The sequence below is a fragment of the Leopardus geoffroyi genome, chromosome D2 (genome assembly GCF_018350155.1).
Source record: "Leopardus geoffroyi isolate Oge1 chromosome D2, O.geoffroyi_Oge1_pat1.0, whole genome shotgun sequence".
Lineage (NCBI taxonomy): Eukaryota > Metazoa > Chordata > Mammalia > Carnivora > Felidae > Leopardus > Leopardus geoffroyi.
The window spans coordinates 16,688,640-16,714,353 of record NC_059334.1 but is presented as its reverse complement, the minus strand read 5'-3'; the positions used below and the strand labels follow the sequence as shown (position 1 = coordinate 16,714,353).

Here is a 25,714-nt window from a genome sequence, read left to right as displayed (position 1 = left end):
AGAGGCAACCTCATTTCCCCCTTGAACCACATTGTAATGTTTTTAAGGATTAGACTCACAGGAGTTTGGTGGAGAAAAGCTCTATAGCCCAGAATTGAAATCTTTTTGAATGTTTAAATACCTTTGGGTTATGATAAAAGTTGAAAATGTGGAGCCCACTTGGTTACCAGTCTTCAAAAGGCTGGTAATTTATTTTCTCCTTGTGTGTAAGAGGAAGGGGTAGAGAGCAGAGTATTTATGATCTGAATGTAAGGCTTTTCATATTTTTGACTTCTGCTCTCATTTCTTCTTCATTAGACAGCTTAAAATCCCTTACAGATAGACAAATGCCTGCAAATCTCAATGCTTCTGGCCTATGAATTACACTTTTGGTTTGGAGTAAGATGTTTTGAGAAGCACTGAACGATCTGCTTGAATTAACACTAAGAGTATTTGGGTAAGCCAAATACCAGGTTAATCAGTTGGAAATAAACATGTGATTGTTAAAGGACCTGGCCTCAGAGGCAAGCTGTGACTCTTGTGGTGTCAGGCACTCTCCCAGTGGGGGCGGGAACTGGCAAGGGTGGCGGGCGAGGAGCGCATGCGCACGCGCGTGCGCACATCCGCTTCGTCTTACTCCTATCAGTAAATTCGCGAGGCTCTGCAAATCCAGTGAATTCAGCGCTAGCGCTGGTTCTCTCTGCTGCCTGTCTTCGCATCAGCTCCCCACTGACCACGGGAAGTCTTTTCGAGAAGGTGGAAATCCTTGCCCGCTCTTGCTCATTCTCTCTCTGCTGTCCCCTTTAGGAGTACTTACATAAGCTACGTAGATACATTTTATTAAGAATTTAGAGTCTTACAAAATACGACATCTCCGTCTCAGTTTGCTGAGTTAGTTGGGGAAGTCGGACTTTACCACAATAACTCTCGAGAGTGTAGTGTTTCAGTTAGAGCTGAGACACAGGATCCTCGGAATTAAGAGAAAGACTCAGTAAGAGGACGAGTCACTAATGAGATCCATCCATATCCAGAGAACGAATCAAAGGACTGAACATTGGAGTGTTTCTGTGGCTTGTTTTTCTTCATTTCTTTCACTTAATCTCTTTTGCTTGGGGCAGAGAGGGAAATATCACACATATTTACTTTACCCTGGTTAAAAAACCATTTGCTTGATTTCTGTCAGATTACTCAAACTGTTTTCTTACGCTGATACAGTCATGGTTGTTTGTATGAACCGTTTATTAAAAAAATCTTTCTGGACTTCATTCTTCCCAAGGTCCCCAGGACGAATATGGGTGTCTGTCACGTGAGCAGGCACTGCTGTCATGCTCCTGTCCTTGCCACTGAGCATGCCCGAAATTATGTGCTGTGCCAGAGGTGGTAAGGATGGCCACAGGTTGCCAGAGCTTGGGCCCCTGGGCACAAACCCTCTCCACTGCACCACGAGGGCTTCCTCAAGGGTAAATGTTCCAGGTAACCAGCTCCATAGCTTTTATAGACTTAAAGAATGGCTTGCTCCTGATGAGTACATGTGCCCTATCGTGCCTTCCTGAGATCATCTGAAGCCTGGAGGAATTCTTGGCATTTTTTTTTTTTTTTTTTTTGGTCTGTGCCCTGGGTATGTCCCACTGATGACATGTGACATTATCAACCGTGAGGCAAGAAGGGTCCAAAGAAGGAAAAGGCCAAGGAGATAAAATCTTGCATTTCCTAAAGCTGTTTTTGCTGTCATTTCCTTAACCACTTGCCCCCGACAGAAGGTTAGAGGACAGAGCAGTAATTGGCAAGGTTGTTAATGTCAACGGATTCCTGCACTTTTTTTTTTTTTTTTTTAAATTCAAGACCCGAGTAATGCCTTTGCGAGGGTGGCTGTCATTTTGCCCTTTATGTCATTTCTAACTTGCCTTAGTAACAATCTCTCATTCTTTAACTTATTTTTATTAAACAAGACACAAGGGATAGAATTGCGAACGGGGAGAGAGAAAGGAGGTCAGGGAGAAGGCTGTTCAGAGATGACATTGATAATCCTCCTTTCCCAGAGCTTTTTGCTAAAATGGAACTTCAGCATCAGGCCACGTATACACATGCAAAGAGATGGACAGGTGACTGCCAACAGGCGGCAGATTTTCTGCACAACTCTGTTCTGAGGGCTGAAAAACCGTGCCTTGCTTTGAAAAATGACAGGTGTCTGGCCTCTATTTCTGCTTCTGTCACTAACGTCCTCTGGCACTTTATGTAACCTCTGTGTCTTTTAGACTCTCTGGCTCTCTGCAGACAAAATAATGTTGGTAAGAGAATCTTGAACGGCAGAACAGTAAAAGAATCTCAGATCGTAGGATTGAAAGTTTCTCAGAAATAACTTGGCTCAACTTTCTCGCTTTGCAGGTAAGGAAATAGAGCTCCAGAAAAAAGTGACTCGTGCAAAGTCTCGCAGAGAGTTAGTGGGGTGGTGGAATTCTCAGAACATCATTAGTATTCTTGTAGTCAGCAAGGGTCAGATAAGAGTAGGGATGGGGTTTGTGGTTGAAAGGCTCATGTTTGGGGCTGGTATGTGCTTGGCATCCTGAGTGTGAGTCTAACATGTAGGGCCACGGCTGGTGCCAGGGGTGGTGACGACAGGAGGAAGCAGAAAGAATAAAGGAATATCATATAAAGTGAGAGGTAGTTTCTCTAAGACACGAACACATAGGAGTTCATCCAGGCCTGCCTGACGTTTGTGGCCCAGAGGAAGAGGGACCAAGGGAATGCCCCCCTGACCCTATCTTTCCACCCTGGGATTCTGATGGGTTTTACATGTGGATACTAGGCCTGCATGTCCAAGAAATATCCATACCTTCGAAGTAGCCACCGCATGACCACTGCTTGGGCCTATAGGTATGTCCCCTGTGCCGTGCTCCACCCTTGAGAGGGGTACCTTGAGAAGACACCCTGGCAGGAAGCAGGTTCAAGGCTCTTCTGGAAGGCATTTCTGGTCTTGGCTGCCTGGCCCAGTTCTGGAACGGCAAGTACCTTTGGCCTTGTGGATGCTTCACTCCAGGAGTAGAGAGGATCAGGGCAGGGCCCTCTGATGTCTGGATCTATGGGGAGTATTGAAAGTATTACTAAGAGAGGGTGCAGCTTCAAGTTTCTTTAAAAGGCTTTTGAGATCTGCCTCCCTAAGTCTGGAGAAATAGCGAGTGAACTGTGGTTGGCTGCTCTCTGACTATGGGGTGGGATTCTTTAAGCAAATAGATACCTAATGTGGCGATAGGTCTTCTGAATAAGATGAGCAAGATGCTGTCTGCACTGTCACTCCGAGCTTTACAGAGCGAACCTCTGGCCTTGGCAGCTTGGCCGCAGAGAGGACTCATTTGCATTGGCTGGAGACAGGCTCCAGGCTGAGACCTCTGGGTGCCCTTTGCACAGCCCTGGTCCGTCCTTCCAGCCTTCTGGCTCTACACACGTCCCCCTCCCCATGCCAGTGTGCATGAGTGTGTTAGGGCTGCCGTAACAAAGGACCGCAGGTGGGTGGCTTAAACAGAGACGTTTATGTGCTTAGGTGTCCAAGATCAAGGTATGGGCAGGGCTGGCCCTATTGAGGGCCTTGAGGGGAGGATCTGTTCCAAGTCTCTCTCCTTGGCTTGTAGGTGATGTTCTTCTCCTGTGTCTCTCCCTACTGTCCTCCTGTATGTGTTTTTGAGTCCAAATTTCCCCTTTTTATAAAGATACCAGTTATAGTGGAGCAGGGCCCCCCCAACAGGCTCCTCTTAACTAAGTACATTTGCAATGATACTATTTGCAAATAAGGTCACATTCTGAGATGTGTGTGTGTGTGAGGAGGGGGTGGGGGTTAGGACTTCAAGATATGAATTTTTGTGGAAAACTGTACAGCCCATACACAGTCGATGAAAAGAAACTATCCAAAAGATACAAGTCAAACAGAGCAAGAGTTCTAAGAGATGGAATTTAGGAAAAGTTGTAAGAGATGGAGATCTTAACGAACAGATGCTGGGTTTAAAATTTTTTTTTTTACATTTATTTTTGATAGAGAGAGACAGAGCACAAGTGGGGGAGGGGCAGAGAGAGAGAGCGGGAGACACAGAATCCAAAGCAGGTTCCAGGCTCTGAGCTGTCAGCACAGAGCCCAACATGGGGCTTCAACCCACGAGCCGGGAGATCATGACCTGAGCCAAAGTCGGACGTTCAACCAACTGAGCCACCCAGGCGCCCCATTTTTTTTTTAATGTTTATTTATTTTTGAGAGAGAGAGAGAGAGAGAGAGAGAGAGAGAGAGAGAGAGAGAATGAGCATGAATGGAGGAGGGACAGAGAGAGAGGGAGACACAGAATCCAAAGCAGGCTCCAGGCTCTGAGCTGTCAGCACAGAGCCCGACGTGGGGCCTGAACCCATGAACTGTGAAATCATGACCTGAGCTGAAGTTGGACGTTCAACTGACTGAGCCACCCAGGCGCCCCATTTTTTTTTTTAATATTTATTTATTTTTGAGAGAGAGACCGAGAGAATGAGCATGAGTGGGGGAGGGACAGAGAGAGAGGGAGACACAGAATCCGAAGCAGGCTCCAGGCTCCGAGCTGTCAGCACAAAGCCCAACGCGGGGCTCGAACTCACAAACCACGAGATCATGACCTGAGCTGAAGTCAGACACCCAACCGACTGAGCCACCCAGGTGCCCCTAGACGCTGGGTTTTAAACCTCTTCTTCCTCATATAAAGCTCCACCTACAGCAGGACGGTCAAGATCAATCATGGCCTTTAATCTTCACTGATGCTGGGACTGTAGTGGAAGTGAGGACAGAGGTGGAACCTCCCACCATCCTGCTTTGACGGTGCCTCTGAGAGAGGTGAGGGTTCCCACGAGGCCTCACCTACCACAGCCCCCCTTATCCATGGGGATGCGTTCCAAGACACCCAGTGGATGCCTGAGACCGTGGGTATCACTGAGCCCCACATATATTGTGTTTTTTCCTCTACATACATACCTATGATAAAGTTTAAGTTATAAATTAACAACAATAACTAATAATGAACAAGAACTAATAATAAAATGGAACAATTATACCATGTACTGTGATAAAAGTTATGTGTACGTGGTCTCTCTCTCAGAATATCTTCTTGTACTACACTCACCCCTTCTTGGATGACGTGACATGAAAACATGCCTCCGTGATGGGATGAAGTGAGGCGGGTGATGGAGGTGTTGTGACGTAGCAGTTAGTGCACTATTGACCTTCTGACGAGACCTCAGAAGGAGCGTCGCCTGCTTCCAGACTGGTTGACCACCGGTGACTAGAACCGTGGAAGGTGGACCACAAACAAGGCAGGGACTACTGTATTCCTTAGGAAGAAGACAAGAAGGTGATTAGCACCCAGGGAGCAAATATCGAGCGCCCCCTGTGCGCCATCCACAGAAGATCATTGCGCCTGTGCAGCCTTTTTTCTAGTGGGAGAAGGCAGAAACAATAAACATAATAACTAAGTAGACCGCACAGTGGGTTAGGAGGTAGTGAATGCTGTTGTTGAGGAGGAAACAGGAGAGGATGTGAATTTGCAATCTGACATGGAGTAGTCAGGCGGGGCTCACTGAGGGGGTAAGGTGGAAGGGGGCAGCGGGAGCGTCCAGACAGAGGGGCCTGCGCCCCCCCCCCCCCGCCCCCCCGCCAGGGCGGACTGGAGGAGCTGTCAGTCCTCTGTGGCGGGGCAGAGCCAGCGAAGTGGGCCTTGTGGGAGAGGCGGTCAGAGATTTGATGGCAGGCGGCTGCGTTGGTCCTCGGCTTTCCCTGGGTGTACGGGAGCAGGATCTGAGCTGATCAGTGGTGAGGGCGGAGCGGGGACCAGTTCAGAGGTGGTGTCCATGGGCCAGAGTGGCAGCGGCACAGGTGGCTCTTCCTTAGAACTGTTCCTCACCCTGAGGCATCGAACCCAGATTACTGGGCTGAGGGTCTCCCGCACACGCCTCCTCCTGGCCCTTGACCAGTCTTGGCTTGTACTGTTTAGATTAGTTACCACAATTGACTCCCATTCCCTTTCCCCTTCTAGTTATTGCTGAAAAGCAATCTGTCTCTCCCCAAACTGAATGTTTTATTACTGATATTTTTGACACCAGCAGTAGCATTCCCGTGATATTGCAGGAGTGTTTCAGGGAGCCCCTTTTCATCCCTAACCTGAAGCTCAGGCATTTATTTGTGAGCTCCTGTACTAACCCAGTGGTCTCCTAATCATTTTTTTTTTTTTTTAAATCAAAGGCATTCTTATGTGAAATTTTCTTATGGCTGCCCCTCAAACCCGTAGTTCCCACGCTACCAATGAGAACATTCACATCCTGCATATGTCTGTTGCTGTAACCTCTCTCGGTCTGCCACTTGGGTGGGTTGAAAATGAAACCGTCTTGGGGTGCCTGGGCGGCTCAGTCGGTTAAGCGTCCGACTTTGGCTCTGGTTATGATATTGCAGTTCCTGGGTTTGAGCCCCACGTCGGACTCTGTGCGGACAGTTGGGAGCCTGGAACCTGCTTCGGATTCTGTGTCTCCCTCTCTCTCTGCCCTTTTCTCTTTCTCTCTCTTGCTGTCTCTTTCAAAAATAAATAAATATTGGAGCACCCTGGGTGGTTCAGTCGGTTGAGCATCCGACTTCGGCTCCAGTCATGATCTCGCGGTTCCTGGGTTCGAGCCCCACATCGGGCTCTGTGCTGACAGCTCAGAGCCTGGAGCCTGCTTCACATTCTGTCTCCCTCTCTCTCTCTCCTCCTCCCCCACTCACACTCTGTCCCTCAAAAATAAATAATATTAAAATAAATAAATAAACATTAAAAAATTAAAAAAATAAACATTAATTTTTTTTTAAAACTTATTAAAAAAAGAGCATGAAACCATTTGTTAATCTGAAGCAAACAAAAGAGATATCATGTTGTCTGCTGTCTGCCTGCTGCTACATAAGGAAGTGACTTTTTTTCATGTTGGACCCAGTATGTATGATCTTAATAATACATATGATTAATTGTGTGTTAATTTCAGTTGAAAATTGAAAATCCCGCCTGTGTTAGGTTTCTTGGGCGACTTTAACAAGGTATGACATACACTGAGCAGCTTAAATAACCGAAATCCACTGTCTCACTATTCTGGAAGCTAGAAGTCTAAGATCAAGGTGTCGGCAGTTTTAGTTTCTTGTGAGGCCTCTCTCCTTGACTTTTTGATGACTGTCTTCTCCCTGTGTCTTCACATGGTCACCTCTCTGTGTGTGTCTGTCTGTATCTGAATTCTCCCTTTTCATAAGGACACCAGGCATGCTGGATTAGGGCCCACCCTAATGACCTTGCTTTAACTTGATCGCCTCTGTAAAGACCATGTCTCTAAATAAAGTCCGTGATGAGGACACCAACTAATGAATTGGGGTGCAGGGAACACAGTCCACTCAAAACTGACCTCCTTGCCCTCGATTTCCCTTTGTCACCACTAGCTCCGGACCCATCTGCCCCTGATGTGCTTTCTCTGCAGCACATTCTTGCCAGCAGTCTTGATTTTTCTGAGACTTCATGTGTTGAAGGTGAATTTTGGTCATTTGATTTAAACACCAGTTTGTGAGTGAAGAATAATGTGCATTCACAAATCATGATATTGATTGCATTCAATTTAACGTAATTCTGAAATAGGATTCTAGGGGCTCAGTGCGTTAAGCACCCGACTTCGGTTCAGGTCATGATCTCATAATTTGTGGGTTCGAGCCCTGTGTAGGTCTCTGTGCTGACAGTTCAGAGCCTGGAGCCTGCTTCAGATTCTGTGTCTCCCTCTCTCTCTGCCCCTTCCCCACTCGTGCTCTGTCTCTCTCTCAAAAATAAATAATAAACATTAAAAAAATAAAAAAATAATAAAGTAGGATTCTAAACTCCAGTCTGGACAATGAGAGCATGTTTGAATAAGTACAACGGCTTCCAGGAGAGGTGGTACGGGTTGAGTTAGCTAGCGGTCAGGAGAATAGACAGCGGAACTGCTTGGGTCATCATTGACCCATTTACCAGCTGGTTAACGCTGGGAAAGGTACTTACATCTCTCTTTTGAGTTTTCTTGTCTGAAAATGTAGATGTTATAGTACCTATTTCATGGAGTTGTGAGAATTTTAAATGCTAATGTGTGTGAGGAATATGGAGAAGTGCCTGGTACGTAGTAAGCGCTCAATAAATGTTTGACGCTCCTATTCCTAGCATGGCTGCTTTGAACAAAAGATACATTTGAGTAAGTGAGGTCTCGTGTGTTTGTTAAAACGTTGTTTGTGGAGACGGTATATGTGCTTCTAGGATACAGTGTAATTGGATCTGAGAAGACAGTTCTTAATGTCATTAACAGTATACAAGCTTGAAACAAACATGGGGATGAGTTTTAATCATTGAGGTACATGTAACTCTTGTTTGCAAACATTTAACTTCTCTAATTTGATGGTTTTCAATTTGAATTCCTGCTCCTGGAATCCTGGCTCAGGGGCCACAGTGTGATGGTAGAACACTAAGTGTGTGGGGTCATTGTGACATCGTTTGTACCCCAGGCCAGGCACCCACCCTCAATCAGAACGGATCTCCTGTTGCGTATTTTATATATTATGGTTCTATGTAACATTTGTTGGAAAGAGTTCTGCTACTAAAAATAGCTTGAAAACCACTAGCCTGGTGTGTAGATTATTCATATTCTTCTGTCCCCCCCCCCCCCATTGCTTTCATTTCATTGCGTTCATCCCCAGGGATGCAACCAATGTTAATATTAGCCTGAGCAAAACATAATTAGGGAGGTAAATCTACTGCAAAAAGCAATACAGCATAAATTAAATAAATTAAATATAAATCAAATCAAATATGAAACAATGCATTCAATTATCCGCATCACTGCCTCCCTGCTCTAACATGGATATTTGAGAGGAGACTCATCTTCTTTCTGGGATAGGACCAGAGCTGAGCCAAGACCAACGAACTGTGTCAACCCCTGGAAGGCTAGTGCTTGACCTACTGAGCAGTAGCTAAAGGCACTGCCTCTTGGTTAGCTACATTTTCAGGGTCAGCGGGTGGACCCGATACCTATCTGTCTTCATTGTTAATGCATGAACTGGTCTGTGTGTGTGGCTGGGAACACCTCCTTATAAAATACTATTAAATGCTCACGCAGCATCAATTTCGTGGTGAACCGTTTGCTGAAAAATTATTAGTTGAATGGGCTCCCATGAGCCTGGCGAGGGAAAGTGCATCTCCGCCCTCGGCAAGTTTGAAGTTCAGACAGCAGACATTAGCAGCAGGAAGCTAGTGCTGCCTCTGGAATCAGGCAGAATCGGTCCAGGCGCATCTTTGGCACCCTCTGCCCTTCTCTCCCCAGCATCTCAAGGGGCATCTTCTCCCTGCCCTCTGCGTTAGCATGCCACCCAAACTTACCTCCCTTCAGAAGAGCCAGTCCCCATCCAGCCGGCTAGAATTCTCCAGGGAGGATTCCACATGCGCCTTCCCACCATTCCCACACCGATTTTTGTCACATGGTGACTCGCGGATTCAGAAAACTGCTGCCTCATGCCCTGCTGTTTGTCAGCTCTCCACCGACCCCGGCTGGCCTGGGCTCCCCTCCTCTGCTGGACGGAGGTCTAAAGTGGGGACGACTTGTTTAGAATGGGCCTGCCCCAGTTCTAGGGCATTTGCAGTGGGCACTAACTTGCTTGTACTCAGAAGTCACAGATGGTGGAGGCGACAACTTTCAAAACCAGTTCGTACAGCCGAAGAACAGCAGCAGGCGGGCAGACTGGCAACCTGCCTGTCATCGTTTGCAACCCCTGCTGCAGCAGCTGTTTCGAACGCCACCCCCCCGCCCCCCGCACACCCCAGGAAACCTGACCTTCTCACTTTTGCAGCTCACCATTTTGCTCTTCTAGTACCTGTAACTTTCTTTTCTTTAATTTTTTTCTTTTTCTTTTTCTTTTTTGGCTACTGTTGAGAAGCAGTGAGCTGTTGAGGGCTGGAACCATGTCTTTATGCTCCAAGTTCCTAACTTACTAGGAGCCCAGTAGATATTGAAAGAATTAATGAGTATGTGAATGAATGAATGAATGAATGATGAGCAAAAAACTCCAGAGCTTATGCTTTTCAGCATCAACCTAATGAAAGGTTCCAGGCCTTCCTTTCCTTCCTGACTTCCATGCTCTGTGCCCGCCCTTCGGCTTCACAGCTGGGTTTCTGCTGAAGGTGCCTGCCTGGTCTGTCCCGTTCAGCGTTCCCTCCAAACCCCCTCTCACAGTGCTGCCCAATTAATTTTCCTGAAAAGCCCCATTTCTTTCTTATTGCTCTCCTGCTCAAAACTGGAGTAATTTCCCACTGCCTGTGGAATAAAGCTCAGAACTCCTTCACCCGGCCTTCAGTATTGACTAGAGCCAGTCCCTGATATTCCTTTAAGGATTGTTTTGACTGTAAATATTCTAAACACATTGGAAAATGTAACATACACTAATTTACCCACCACTGAGATTAAACAAACATTAGCGTTTCCCCCACTTATTTTCCTAAACGAGTAAGCACACATTTCAGATGCAGACAGACTTCTCCCCTTCTGTCCTTGCCCCTCCTCCCTCCCTTTAGAAACAGTCTTTCCCCTTCTCATCCATCACAGTTCACCTCTGTGAACCGTATGGTCTAGCTGGCCTCATCTTTTCCCTGGAGTTTCATCCTTCCCTTTTCCCCCTGAGGCCCAGTTCACTTTCTGCCTCTTCCAGGAAGCTTTCCACCTAATCACTTGTTTTCCTAAATCGCTACCTAACTTACTGTCTCCACTGTGCCCTTGGAGACGGTATCTGCCTGTGACAATCTTTATGTAACAGTTTGATCCTACTGGATTTCTTTCTTTCTTTCTTTCTTTCTTTCTTTCTTTCTTTCCTTCTTTCTCCCTTTCTTTCTCCCTTTCTTTCTTTTTTTCTTAGTTTATTTTTGAGAGAGAGAGAGAGAGACAGAGTGTGAGCAGGGGAGGGGCAAAGAGAGAGGGAGACACAGAATCTGAAACAGGCTCCAGACTCTGAGCTGTCAGCACAGAGCTGGATGTGGGGTTTGAATTCAGAATGGCAAGATCATGATCTGACCTGAAGTCGGATGCTTAACCGACTGAGACACCCAGGCGCCCCCTAACACTGGATTTCTATTTTTAATAGTAATTTTTCATCTTGTTTTATATTGGAGTTGATTGTCTGGGTGTACTTCCTCTCTTTTGGTAACAACATTGGAAATAAGGTCTGATACTTAGTTTCATTCATTCCTTCGTTCATTTATTCATTCTGCAGATCTCAAATGAATGCCTGCTTATACGCTGCAGGAATTGTTTTAAGCACTGAGGATACGGTGTGAACCCAACTGACAGTTGCTGCGGTGGTGGAATTTATATTCCCGTGGGGGTAGAGAGAAATTACCTGAATAACAGAAGTGTCAAGGTGGATAGTGCTTAGGAGAAAAAAGAAGAAGGGATAAGCCTAAAGAGAGTGAGGATAACCTATGTCAGATGTCCTTTAAATACACGTATCTCCTATATGTTCCACCTCACTGCTAAACACAGTGCTCTGTGCATAGTTGTTGGATTGCACAGTGTAGCTGAATAGATCATATTTGATTACTGCCTGTGAAATGCGACCCTGTGTAGACCATCCTGTGTACATTTTCATTCTTTCCTGCTAGGAGGAGCACATCTGGGTTGTTCCTTCACCCTATCTATGCAGTATGGAGATGTGCACTGTGGAAATAACAGATTTTAGTACTAGCCAAAGTAGAGCGTAATTAGGGAGGAGAAATCTGCTTCCTAGCAACATGTTAATTCCACAGTCAAATGGAACCAATCTGGCATCATGTTTCCCACTGTTGTTGAGCCTTTGGGCTGATGGAAGGTTCACTGTTTCACTGTGTTCCTATATTTGGTGGTATTGAACTATGATCCAAGAAGACCAATGTCTTCTTTCTAATTCTTCCAGCCTCCGGGAACGGATAAAAACCCTCAACTTGTCACTGAAGGAACTCACCGCTAAGGTAAGTACCTTTCTATACCCACTTTCTAAAGAAGTCTCTAAAGTTATCTTTTTAACTTATGTGATATCTAGCTCACATGAAATTCTGTGTCTAGCTGATGGCTCCACAAGAAGTGTAGACTTTACAAAGCCATCCTACAGGCCAGGTGACGAGGCCAAACAGCCGGGAGCGAGGGCTGCTCCGTGGTGGGGGTCCTGGCTTGTGGTCCCCCAGCAATTGATTGGTTTGGCCTTTGCTTCACCAGGAACTGTCAGTGTTAGGGGACAGAAATGAGTGCTTCTGGGTACTCTCAACTGCTTTTGCATGAAGAGGCTTTGGGGATGGGAGTAATCAAAGAAATCAATTGCTTTTCTTCCAGGAGGACAGGGTTCAGGGATCCGCACAAACAAGTTTGGAAAAGACGTAGTAGGTGTTTGTGTTCTAAACTTTTTAAGTTGACTTCAGAGTCATTTTGCCCATTTTCACTGCCACGTGTACTTCATATCAGGCCCTCGGTTGGTGTGGAGAGAGCATACTCCTGCATTATTCCCTGGGAGCACACAGTCAATTAAATAGTCAATGTCGTGGTTAGTTAGGGTAACCACAGTTTACAAAACAGAATGCTTCCCTGCAGAGATAGTTGTATGTGACCGAGAAGGATCAATTACTCTGTGAACTACTACATGTGTGGCACAGAACTGGGTAGGAATTGTTAATTATTTGTGTTAAGTCTGGGAGCCAGGGGTGGTTAGGAGATGACCAGGATGTAAAAAGAATGGGTTTCAGAGCAAAGAGCAAAGCAGATGAGAATCCACTGTCCTGAAAGAAATGGTTTTTTTTCATTTTCAGTGCCCAGGGGAGGTCAGGAAGACCTGCCAAGGGGCTCACAGATCACCACAGCTGAGCTGAGACTGGGGCTGTGTTGTCGGCAGAAGTGTCCACGATTATTCTGGCTCTCTTTTTTTCAGTTTTTGTGTCTGTTTCCAGAAACAAACAAACAAACAAAAATACAACAAAAAAAAAATCCAAAACTAAAACCAAACCAAAAACCATGAAATGGTTTTGCTACAAAATCACACAGCAGTGGTTTGATGGGTGGTTATGTCCTGCCAGAAGGTTTGCCTGGAGAAGAGCAAGATGAGATTTGAGGCACTGCTTTATTGGGAGCCACGTCAGGAGCTGAATCCCCCTGGTAGGACTCTGGTAAAGGGCTTTTATCATGTGTTCTCATACTGTATGTGCTGAGAGACCTTCTTTCCTGCTCAAGGGAGACTGGCTCGGTTTACCCACGTTGTCATGTGAAGCAGCAGGGAAAGTGCTAGAGGGCATACCTTGTATGTTTCGGTGATGTTGTCGACTAGTGTTCATGTTCTATGGATGTTTGCCAGGTGACCTCCAGGGGGAGCCACTGGGGAGGTGAGGAGAGGCCCCAGCTTTCTGCACGGGGCAGGGGGTAGGAGGATTCCTTCTCCTGGATTTTCTGATGTAAATACGTGCCATTTATCAGGTGCATCCTAATTTCTTTTAATTAATTAATTAATTAATTAATTAATTAGAGAGTGAGAGAGCAAGCACTAGTGGGGGAAAGGGGCAGAGGGGGAGAGAGAGAGAAAGAGAGAGAGAGAGAGAGAGGATCTTCAGCAGGCTCCACACTCAGTGCAGAGCTCAGTTCAGGACTTGATCCCATGATGCTGGGATCTTGACCTGAGCTGAAATCAAGAGTTAGACGCTCAACCGACTGAGCCACCTAGGCGCCCCAGGTGCATCCTAATTTTTGCCCAGAATTAAAAGGTGGAATCACTCTAGTGTTTGGGCGCTTATTGAGTATTGGAACATGCTGTGTGTAATCTGAACGAGTCCCTGCCCCAGCAGTGAGCATGCAGGTGTGCCAATGACAAAATACACATGGTGTTTATGTATGAGTGTGTTTTACGGGACATTTTATACTGTGCACACACATAGTGACATATGCACATGATAGTAGGATTTGTTGATAATCTCCAGCTACTGTGAAAGCTCTTGGATTTGCCCAAATGCTGAAAGTGATTGGCTTTGTTTGCGTACTTGCTCTCACGCACTTACAAAAAAACTTATAATTCCCTTGCTTTTCCATAAGATTAAGGAATTCATATCTAAGATTTTAAAGTGTAAATCTGAAAGCTCTATTTGGTAATGAGTTCCTCAGGGTCCAATTTTATCTGGAAATTAAAAGGAGATGCAGATTTTCCGGGGCGTGTATGTGTGTATAAGTGGCTATGTATGTGCACACAGCCATGATTGTGTGTGTGTGGGGGGCATAGATGAGTCCACACGGAATTGAAACAAAACTGCTCAGTCACAAAAAAACAACTTTGCACTCTGGACTTGACTGACTCACGACCTTGAGGTAAAAATTGCAGCTTGGCCCAGTTTTCTTCCTTCAGTATGTTAGACACATAGACCTGATATTGTTTTGATTCCTCCCCCAAAGAGAGACGGGGCCTTCCTTCATTCATTACATTCCTTTGACTCTAACGGTTACCCACACCAGGTAATTAAAGGATAAATGAGATGGAAGAAATAGTTAGAAATAAATGGAATAGCTGGAGATTGGTAGATATTCGATTACATCCAGCAGTGCCTGAAAGAAGGTACATTGCAATTTAATAAGATTTAGAGAAGCTGTTTCATATTAATAGTGACTGCTTGAAGGATAGGTTTGCTCAACAAAGGAGAAACTGGCCCAATTATGATTAACAGAAACTGTTACCAAAATCAGAAAGACTGGACGGACTTTGGATGAGACATAAGAATTATGGCACGTGTTACGGACTTAGCAGCAGTGTTCTCGGACCTCCGATGACATTCTTAGACGGATGGAAAGGGATGAGCCATCGTCGGGCACTGGGCCAACCTGAGACCGGGTGCTGGGAGGAGGAATCCAGAGCATCTTCTTTTTAACAACCAGTTCTGACTTCCTGACAAATGTCAGGACCACCGTGAGGGTCTAGGAATTAATCACTTGGGACATGGGGACGCTCATCCCTGCTGATTCCAGCTTTGGTGTGGAGGCCACCACACTGTCGCCTTCATCAGAGAATGAGTTTTATAAAGAGATCTGGGAAATTACAGCTGCTTATGGAAAAGAACATATTTAAGGCCATGAAAGAAATAGTATAATGTTTTAGGCAGGATGGGTGAGGTCTGCTTTGATTCCAAAAATAATTTCAATTTAAGTCTAAGATAAGCACAACAATTAAAGTCGATGGTATCTAGCAAGATCTAGATTCTTCTGGGGAAATTAAATTTTGTATTTTCTCTGGGCTCTGTGAACCCAAGTGGGTTAATTTTAGTCTTTGAATGGAATCAGATTTTTAGCAAGAAGAGGGGGACGTTTCTAGGTAACATCCTTTGTGGAACACCCAAAATGTCTCTGTACACATGTTCATTGTTATTCAACTGAGCTGTGTGCTTTTGTTGAACTGGATGTTTTTCTAGGTAGCTCACTTATCTGAGTGTAGATATCAAATGAATATGGAGTTTTTGCTTTTTATTTTTTTAATGTTTATTTATTTTGAGAGAGAGAGAGACAGAGTGTGAGCAGGGGAGGGGCAGAGAGAGAGGGAGACACAGAATCTGAAGAAGTCTCCAGGCTCTGAGCTATCAGCACAGAGCCTGACACGGGGCTCGCACTCATGAACCATGAGATCACGACCTGAGCCGAAGTCAGATGCTTAACCGACTCAGCCACCCCGGCGTCCTGGGGTTTCGCTTTAAATAAAAGAAAAGAAATGTGATGTTTCAGTTTCAAAGAAAGTAAAAGATAACCTAAGACATTTGGAAAAGGAATGTGAGATTTAACATTTTTGCTATTTTTGAAAGAGCAAAGAAAGAACACAGGAAGTGTTTGGAGCATCCTGGAAAAATACATAATAAAACTTAAAGAGCTCATTGAGGTCTCCTTATCTATTTTTCAAATATGACTTTCCAGCAACTATCTGCCCTTAAAGTTTCATTAGACAACATCTACTAGTAATTAGCCTGCCGCTCTGCCCTTGATCTCAATTGCTGTGCACCTTTACTTACTGTTTACTGTGTGCCAGACACGGAGCAAAGTCCCTGCTCACAGAGAGCTTGCATCCTAGGGGACAGAGATTCTAGAAAAACTGAGGAACAGAAACAAATAGTGTCAGCTGGAGAAGTCACTATGGAAAACCATCATGCAGGGTGAAGACGGGAGGGTTGAGGGGGTTGCCATCGTCCATGGCTCATCAGCCGGGCCTTTCTTCCCAGGCAGTGTGTGAGCAGAGGCCGGAAGGGTGTGAGTGGGCTAAGTCACTTGGGTCAAGAGTATTTCAGGCGGGAGTAACCCTGAGGAGGGAGTGGGCAGAGTGGTGAGGTTATTGTGGTTTGTGGTTGCGCTTTGGTGTGTTAACTCTTGTCATTTTTGCGTTTAGATGTGGTGAAGGTATGGGACCTAATGCTTGAAGTGTGCCCCCGATGCCCACTTCATTTAGTCCTCCCCCCTCCCTTCCTTCCGTCTTCCCTCCTCCCTTCTTTCCTCTTTTACTTCTGTCTGTTTACGTTGCTTGCTTTTAAAGAACTCTCCTTCAGTCACTCTTTACCACCCCTCTTAATTACTTGCAGACGCAGAAAGAAGCCTCTGGCCGGCTGCTCCATTGCTTTCTGAGTTTTACCTGAGTAAACGATGATTCATGGCCATTTCTCTCCTTCTAGGTGTGTATGAGCGAGAGAATCTGCAGCACTCTCAGGAAGAGAGTAAATGATATTGAAATCCAACTGCCGGCGCTGCTTGAAGCCAAAATGCTAGCCGTATCAGGTAACTGAACACGGTGCGACACTGAAGCAGCTGAACGGAGTAGTGACGGCTGCCACCACACCCGGGCTCTGTCCTCGAGTAACCTCCTACCCATAACCCATATCAGACTTGGACATTTCAGAGCTTTTGTGGGAAGTTTCACTAAAACTCATGGAGTAAATGGGCACCATGGCCATCTTTTTTAAAAAAAAAAATTTTTTTTTAACGTTTATTTATTTTTGAGACAGAGAGAGACAGAGCATGAACGGGGGAGGGGCAGAGAGAGAGGGAGACACAGAATCGGAAGCAAGCTCCAGGCTCCAAGCCATCAGCCCAGAGCCCGACGCGGGGCTCGAACTCATGGACCGCGAGATCATGACCTGAGCTGAAGTCGGGCGCTTAACCGACTGAGCCACCCAGGCGCCCCACCATGGCCATCTTGTAAAGGGATGGATAAGACTCTTAAAACTGCATATACACAGGGGCACCGGGGTGGCTCAGTCGGTTAAGCATCCGGCCTTGATTTCGGCTCAGGTCATGATCTCACGGGTTCGTGAGTTCGAGCCCCACATGGGGCTCTGTGCTGACAGTGTGGACAGAACCTGCTTGGGATTCTCTCTCTCCCCCCTCTCTGCCCCTCCCCCACTCATGCTGTCTCTTTTTCTCTCAAAATAAATAAACTTAAAAAAATAAAACTACATAGGCACATATAATAAAAGATAAGTTATCAGTGTAGGTACCATGTTTTGGACTCCCCAGTTTCTGTTTCTTTATGAGTTGAGAGACTAGAGTTAATCCTCATGCCATATAATTCTAGCAGATGTTTGTACAGCATTATGTAGCTGCAGAGGCTCCGTGAAGCTTGTTGGATGTGGTCAGCCCCTTCCTATAGGAAGAGAAAACGATGACATGAGACAAGGTGATGTACTCATTCAACATACTAGTCAGAGATATTAGATTTCTGGAGGATTCTCAGTGGATCATAATCCCTCTTTAATCTGGTGGTTATTAGGAATATATTTTCCCATTAATTAGTAGGTCGAAAACACAAGTCTCTGAAAATAGTATCTTACCCTGTCATTTGAAGAATGCTTTTAAACGTTCCTCTATATATTTTTTAAGTTTATTTATTTATTTTGACAGAGACAGAGATAGCATGAGTGGGGGAGGGACAGAGAGAGAGGGAGACAGGGAATTCCACTCAGGCTCCATGCTGTCAGCTCAGAGCCCGACTTGGGGCTCACACTCGTGAAACCGTGAGATCATGACCTGAGCTGAAACCAAGAGTCAGACCCTTAACTGACTGAACCACCCAGGCACCCCTCCTGTGTGCTGTTATTTTATTCTATGTTCACAACAGCTGTATGAGGTAGGTGGGAGAGGTGGGAGAGATACTGAGGTCCCAGTGAACAGATCAGGAGGTTGAGGGTATATCTGTTGGTTAAGTTCACTCAGTCAGCTCAGTGGTGGCAAAGCAGGGACTCAAGTCCAGGTGTGACAAATGGAAGGTTTTTTTTTATTAATTTTTTTATGTTTACTTACTTTTGAGAGAGAGAGACGGAGACAGAGCATGAGCAGGGGAGGGGTAGAGAGAGAGGGAGACAGAATCTGAAGCAGGCTCCACGCTCCGAGCTGTCAGCGCAGAGCCTGACGCGGGGCTTGAACTCATGAACCGCAAGATCATGACCTGAGCCGAAGTCAGATGCTTAACCGACAGAGCCACCCGGGTGCCCCGACAAATGGAGTTTTAATCTAGTTACATAATGACATCCTTCAAGTATTCTCTGAGTTTTATAGGTTGAGTGAGCCTCCAGCTCAGCAGATTCAGAAGAATCATAAAAATTTAACGAAAAGGTATAATAATTACATGTATGGGTTTTAAATGGCATTTTAAGAAGGAATACAATAATTGGCATCTTCTGGTATTCAGATCATTAAACAACTAATGTTGGCAGTTAACGAGCAATTTGGTTCCTGATGCAGTCAGGCGTATTATTTACAACCAGCGCAACATCAAAATGTGAATGTGGGGCTTGGCTCTTAACAGCTTCACATGCCATTTACTTGGAATTATGGCCCCATTTTCTAAGAGAAAAAAAAGAAGATTGAACACAATCTTGCTTCTGAGTTAGTGTTTTTGCCTTTCTTAATCCATATATCTTCCTGAGGAATACAGGTGGATGTGTCTCTATTAAGCCCAAGGGAGGAGATGTATCATTCAGGCGGCAGAGATATCCCTCTTTCAAATGTGAGTAATCTCTTTTTAGAATCCCGAGGAAAATTCTTGAGATGGTATATTGCATATGGGGCCTGGGTTTTGTGCTTAGTTCTTTGATCAGCTGAGAAAATTGGTGAGGCCTGATGGGAGACTTAGCTGGGATGGGAGCTTACCTTCTTACCTCTCTGTTTCTGGATGACACTGCAGGCCCTTGGTGAACAGGCTTTCCAGCCAATGGGGTCTCCTCACCGGCCGTGCCAGGGCCAGGGTGGTCATCATTCTTTTGCGTCTTCTGCACACAATGTGGTTTCTGTTTCCTTTTGAGCTATACTCCACAGCGGGGGTGGGGGTGGGGGAACCTGAGCAGGGAAAAGGCACTTCCCTCAGGATCCTGACAGGACACTTCCAGTCCATTCAGAATGGCAAATCCTCACTCCTTTAGACAAAAGCCATGACGTACTTCTCCAAGAGAAGCCTTCCTCCATTTTGGGCCATCTGTGAGAACGCTGAGGGGCAAAGCCTTTGGGATTCTTGGACGCACTCTTGAATGAAGAGGGTCTTGGGAGTGTGTTTAAGATTATCAGGGGGCCTTGTGTCTGTCTGAAAGTTTCTATGATTCACCATGTTAAATCTCCCACCCTTGATTTGATCTATAGACTGAGACCTTCTCTTCCTTCGAGAATCATTTGCTATCTCCAGAGACTAGGAATAAGAAAGTAGTTTTATTTTCAGATTCAGCAAATCCTAGCACCTTCATATTGAACAATGTATTCTTTAACTCGCTTCTCTTTTCTTGCACTGTATCCTAGGCAGTGACGGGAAGCCAGTCGGCACGTCTGCATTCTGCCTGGAGTCTCCTTGGCCATATGACTAAATTTATTAGGAAGTTTTTCTTTATATTTATTTATTTATTAATTTTAATTTTTTTAAACGTTTATTCATTTTTGAGAGACAGAGAAAGACAGAGCATGAGCGGGGAAGGGGCAGAGAGAGGGAGACACAGAATCCAAAGCAGGCTCCAGACCCTGAGCTGTCAGCACAGAGCCTGACGCAGGGCTCAATCCCACGAACTGTGAGATCATGACCTGAGCCAAAGTCGGATGCTTAACCGACTGAGCCACCCAGGCGCCCCATTATTTAATTACTTTTATTTAGACAGAGTGTGTGCGTGCAAGAAGGGGGCGAGGGGCAGGGAGAAAAGGAGAGAGAGAATCCCAAGCAGGCTCTGTGCTGCCAATGCAAGCCTGCCTTGGGGCTTGATCTCACAAACCATGAGATCATGACCTGAGTCGAAATCAAGAGTCAGACGCCTAACCCACTGAGGCTCCCAGGCACCCCAGGAAGTTTTTCTATACTCCTTCAGTTGGTAATGTTACCAAACTTTCCATCACTACGTGGCAAGGATCCCCTTTCTTCCAGCTTCCAATTATATTTTTCTTGCTTCTGTTTTAGCCTGCACCGAGGCCTGTCGAGGCTTCTGCCTGCCACCTGGTGCAAGCATCAGGGCCTCAGATTTTAGGGTCTGTTCCAGCAGCGTTCAGATACCAAACTCTGTTCTCTGTTCTCAATTATCGATTGTCGTGTAATAAATCAACCTCAGGATTTAGTGACTTAAAGCATCACTGACCTTTCATTTTGCCCAGGAATCTGCAATTTGGGTAGGCCTTGGCAGGGACAGCTAGAGTGACTCAACTGGGGCTGGAGAATCCACTTTCAGACAAGGGAGCCAAAACAGATGAACATATGGGAAGGAGAAAAAAGAGAGGGAAACAAACCACAAGAGACTGTTAATGATAGAGAACAAACTGAGGATTGACAAAGGGAGGTGGGTGGGGGACGGGTACTAAGGAGGGCACTTGTGATGAGCACTGGGTGTTGTATGTAGTGATGAACTACTTGAAACCAGTGTTGAACTGTAAACTAACTGGAATTTGAAATTTTTTTAAATGTTTATTTATTTTTGAAAGAGAGACAGAATGTAAGTGGGGAGAGGCAGAGAGAGAGAGAGAGAGAGGGAGAATATGAAGCAGGCTCCAGGCTTCGAGCTGTCAGCACAGAGCCCGATGTGGGGTTCGAATCCATGAGCTTGTGAGATCATGACCTGAGCCAAAGTCAGATGCTTAACTGAGCCACCCAGGTGTCCCTTAACGAACTGGAATTTAAATAAAAATTTGAACTAAAAAAAGGGGTGGGGGGGGAGTAGCCCAGCCTGGACAAGGGCTTCTTAACCTCTTTGTGACCCTCACTGAAAACTCTGTCCTCTGCCCCACAGATTGATTGCTTTGGCCCCTTGCTAGGCTGCTGCTGCTTGGGAGGCAAGGTGAGGGGATGGCCCTCACCTTGTGTGGTGGGTATGGCTGATCTGGGCTCTGTGGTTAAGATGTCAACATCAGAAGTTCGGGCCTATCTCCTTTAACACCACGCTGGACCCCTGCCCGACTGCTGGCTTCTAGGGATGAGCCCTGTGCCTTAACTCAGTCCAGTCCCACCCTCTGCACACATGCCTCCCTTCTTGTAGCTGTGGCCTCCTCAATGCTCCTTCAATTCCCAGGACTTTTCAGGCCCAGACACAGAAGGTATTTAAGTAGTGTGGTACTCACGTGTAAGTCTCAGCAGCAAGCATCCTTCCTGCATGTTGGCCTCTGGGTCTGCACCACTGCTGGGACCCAGTCCTTGGATGGGTCCCCAGGTCCTGTAACTGGGCTCTGTCTCTATTTGTGCTCTGTAACCTGATTAGCATCCCAGTCTTCCTCTGGCACGGGGCCTGCCATGCTGTGACCATTTCCCCTCCGCTAGGATCAAAGCCTGGCTCTCTGATGCCCCCCTTCTGATACTGCTCTGATGTTGACATTTTGTGCGCGTTTCTGGCTCCAGCCTTTCTCTCCTTGCATCATCCACTGTTATTGATGGCGTCCATCTGTTGAGTCACTCTCCCCTGTTTTTCTTGGGCTTTGCCTGATGCCTGGCCCTTGGGAGACAGTCGGTGAGACTAATTATGTTAAGAAAAAATGGACCTCATTTGTTGATTGCTGATCCTCAGAATCTGTTATTTTCACACCTCCCTTGGGTCTTCCCTCAGTTTGTGGTATATTTTCTTTCCCACCTGCCTCCCGTTATTTGTTTCCAAGGAACAAATAGTTCAGATAATCATTTATTCTTAAGTAGCATGTCAAGATGTCTATGATACTCCAAGCCAATTTTTTTTAGACGATGGTTCTATCCAATTCAACTTTTCCTTTACAGAGAATAAAAATTAGCTGCACTAATGGTGTCTAAATGGAAGGCTATCTAGATATCAACTAGATTTTCCAGATAAGCGCAAAATATTTCACTGTCTCTAAAAAAATTGGATCAGTGACTGGAGGGGATGATAGGCCCAGCAAAGATTTTTCAAAGATGGTATCTATCCCGTGTAGAAATAAACAAGACTCACCGAATGAGAAGTGAAAGCTGTTTCAGTGGTTACTACAGCAAGGGAGTCGGCCACCATCACCTGTGTTTTGGTAGAGACTCAAAGGCGGGTGGAGGAGTGGGAAAGCTTTGTAGTGGGGAAAAGGGAAGGCTTCAGGTGTGCTCCGACTGGAGGCTGGGGATACTGGAGGCGGGCTACTTACAGCAGCCTGTGTGATTGGTTAGGGGGCATGTTTGGTTCTCTCTGGCTGGAAGCAGGGACAAAAATTAGGGAAGCTGTCAGTTATTAATACAATCCTGCCATCTTGGACCAATTGTTACAGAAGTGACTTTTTTGTTTCCTGGATCGTTACTAGAAATAGCAACCTGGCTTCCTACAAGCCTGCCTTATAGCAGCCTGGGTCCTGGACTGGTTGTTGTAGATTGGGTGTTCGTTTCCTGGACAGGTTCTGCAGGCTGTGGGTCAGAGTGCTCTTTCTAGAAATGATCTGGCCATTATCTGTTTGTATATTCAGCCTCTCACCAGGTACTACGCTTTCTCAAGCTGTTAGAACCATGTGTACTTGAGCTTGGCGTTCCCCAAAAGATATGGCGTTGTGCCAGAAAAAAGATGCAGGACTCTATTACTTTTGGAGTTTGATGATTTTCAGCACTGGCTTTCTTTCTTTCTTTTTTTCCAGTAAAGAAGGATAGCTGAAATTTGAGTATATAAACATGAATAATTTTAGGAGAATCGTTACAGATGGAAATGTCTGTGGGCCTATGCAAGTGCTGTGTGTGTGTGTGTGTGTGTGTGTGTGTGTGTGTGTGTGGCTTCCCCCTAAAGTCACGTGAGGCCTAGAGACTGGGTGACACAGCCTACAGGATTCATTCTCCAGCTGCCTTTGTACTCCCTCCCTTTATGGATGATTTGTGGCCACATTTTCACGTTTTGACCAAGTGACTTACTGAGCTGTATTAGCAACCAGTGTGACCTTGGAAGAACCCAGTTCAAATTCAGTAACCTCCAATGGAATCTTAGAACTCCAAAACTTTGTGACCTTGGGAAGGTCACTCTCTGGGTCTTAGTTTCTTCAACTGGAAATCAGGGACAGTCATTATAAGGTCCCCATCCTGGCTTGTTGAGAAGGCTAAATGAGACTATTCCTATAACAAGGTTCCTGTAATCTATAAAATCAGACTCTCGGGGCGCCTGGGTGGCGCAGTCGGTTAAGCGTCCGACTTCAGCCAGGTCACAATCTCGCGGTCCGGGAGTTCGAGCCCCGCGTCAGGCTCTGGGCTGATGGCTCAGAGCCTGGAGCCTGTTTCCGATTCTGTGTCTCCCTCTCTCTCTGCCCCTCTCCCGTTCATGCTCTGTCTCTCTCTGTCCCAAAAATAAATAAACATTGAAAAAAAAAATTAAAAAAAAAAATCAGACTCTCAAAAAATGACCTAAAAAAAAAAACCCAGAGATACTGTGAAGTAGAAGAGGGAGATATTTAAGTTTAGGATACAGCATAAAATTAGAAGGAACACAGTGGGTAAAATCAGTTTTGGCTTTGGCATTAACCTGGGTTTTTTTTTTTTTTAATTTTAAATATTTATTTATTTATGTTAGAGAGAGAGAGAGAGAGAGAGAGAGAGAGAGAGAAGAGGGGCAGAGAGAGAGGGAGACAGAGAATCCCAAGCAGGCTCTGGTCTGTCAGTGCAGAGCCCGATGAGGGGCTTGATCTCACGAAACTGTGAAATCATGACCTGAGCCAAAATCAAGAGTCAGACTCTTAACTGACTGAGCCACCCAGGTGCCCCTCCCCTGGCGGTTTTTAATTGTGGCATTTGTAGAAGAAAAGACTTTGACAGGTTCTCTAAAAAATCTCTGTGAAGGCCCAAGTACTGTTCTCTTGCTGAAGAGCAGCCTGGTGTATGTGTGGGATGATGGCAAAGGCAGGACGTTCATCTGCACAAATCCTCCTGTGGCATTTAGGAAAGGGCCCATTAGAGTCACAGAGATTGGGGTCACGGGGTCACTGATGGGACTCCCTTCAGGGATCAGCGTTTACTTTTCTGTATTTTCATCACAGAGCCCTTGGCCAGTTTCAGTAATGAAGGAGGGCTAAATCAAGCAGGATTTACCTCATGGGCTTGGATCTGAGACCAAAATGCTTATAAAATATTCACCGGGGGCAGTGTAGCATTTTCTCATGGCTTCGGTTGCGATATTAACTGTCTCTCTGGGAATTCACACTCTTTCTGCATACATAAAATTTACACGTCTGTCACCATGCATTTTCCCTCAGGATCAAGGAAGGGACCCAGGTTTTAATTAATGATCTCTTTCATGTTTTATTAAGGCGCTCCGTCTCTAGAGCTTTCTGTGAGTTGCAGGGGTATCTGAGGATGTATTTCCTATAAATCCAGCAAAGCTTCTAGGCAGGCACTTGCCCTGTGTAGTCTTTTCTGGTTTGTTTTTAGAGGTCTTTTCTCCCTGAACTGTTCGTAAGAGGAGATTACACACTGGGGTATATTTTGCCTGGTGTCTCTGGGGACACAGGTGGTGCCCACTTCACTTTTCGTCACCTCTCTTGCTTGAAAATATGCCCCAGCAGAAAGGTTGGGGCTCCCTGAGCCCAGCCATGGAAGGGACATTTGAAAGCATCACCCTGTGCTCGTGGCTGCCCTGTCTAGAGGCAGTCACACCTCTGGGCTGGTCTTCCCAAAACCACCCATGGAACATGGCATGTCCCTTGAGGTTCTTTTTGTTTTTTTGTTTTTTTTTTTTTAAAGGATACCTTTTTATTATGATAAGATAAATATACACATAAAATTTGCCCTTTTAACCATTTTTAAGTTACAGTTTAGTGGCATTAGGTACATTGACATCATTGTGCAAACATCACCACCATCCAGGGCCAGAACTTTCTTCATCTTCCCGAATGGATACTCCGTACTTACCAAACTCGGGGTTCTTTGTGGAAGTCCACAATACATCCCACAGCGGCCCTGACTTGGTCACTGGGAAAGAAATCATGGGTCTAGGAAACGGTTTAGTTGTGTTGCTATTTCCAGCTCAAAGCTCATGGAAGTCCAGACTGCGCTCCTTATCCGGACTTTGTTTTTCCTGAACGGGTCAAGCCCATCAGCTTGGCATCTTGGACCCTCTACCATTTGAATCCAGCTTTTTTGTGGGTCTGGTCTCCATCTTGGCCACATGCCTCATACCACCCTCTGAAGCCAAGCCCTTTCCTCTCTAACCACGTTTCCGTTTTTTCTTTTGGAAACCTTAACATTCTTTCCTCATGAAACCTGCCTCTGTTTCACCTTCTGGAACAGCCTTTT

General features: G+C 45.7%; 1 protein-coding gene across 5 annotated transcripts in view; it reads left to right on the top strand.

The window, feature by feature from the left end:
• The window catches only part of DISC1 (DISC1 scaffold protein), a 357,158-nt gene that overhangs the window by 126,633 nt on the left and 204,811 nt on the right, over positions 1-25,714 (top strand). For 4 of the 5 annotated variants that reach the window (XM_045437359.1, XM_045437358.1, XM_045437357.1 and 1 more), the window contains 2 exons: positions 11,939-11,993; positions 16,689-16,791. In XM_045437359.1, coding sequence (XP_045293315.1) covers positions 11,939-11,993; positions 16,689-16,791 — 158 coding nt within the window. Of the gene's footprint in view, positions 1-11,938; positions 11,994-12,821; positions 13,548-16,688; positions 16,792-25,714 lie in introns of those variants that run through there. The other variant, XM_045437361.1, reaches the window with a different exon arrangement.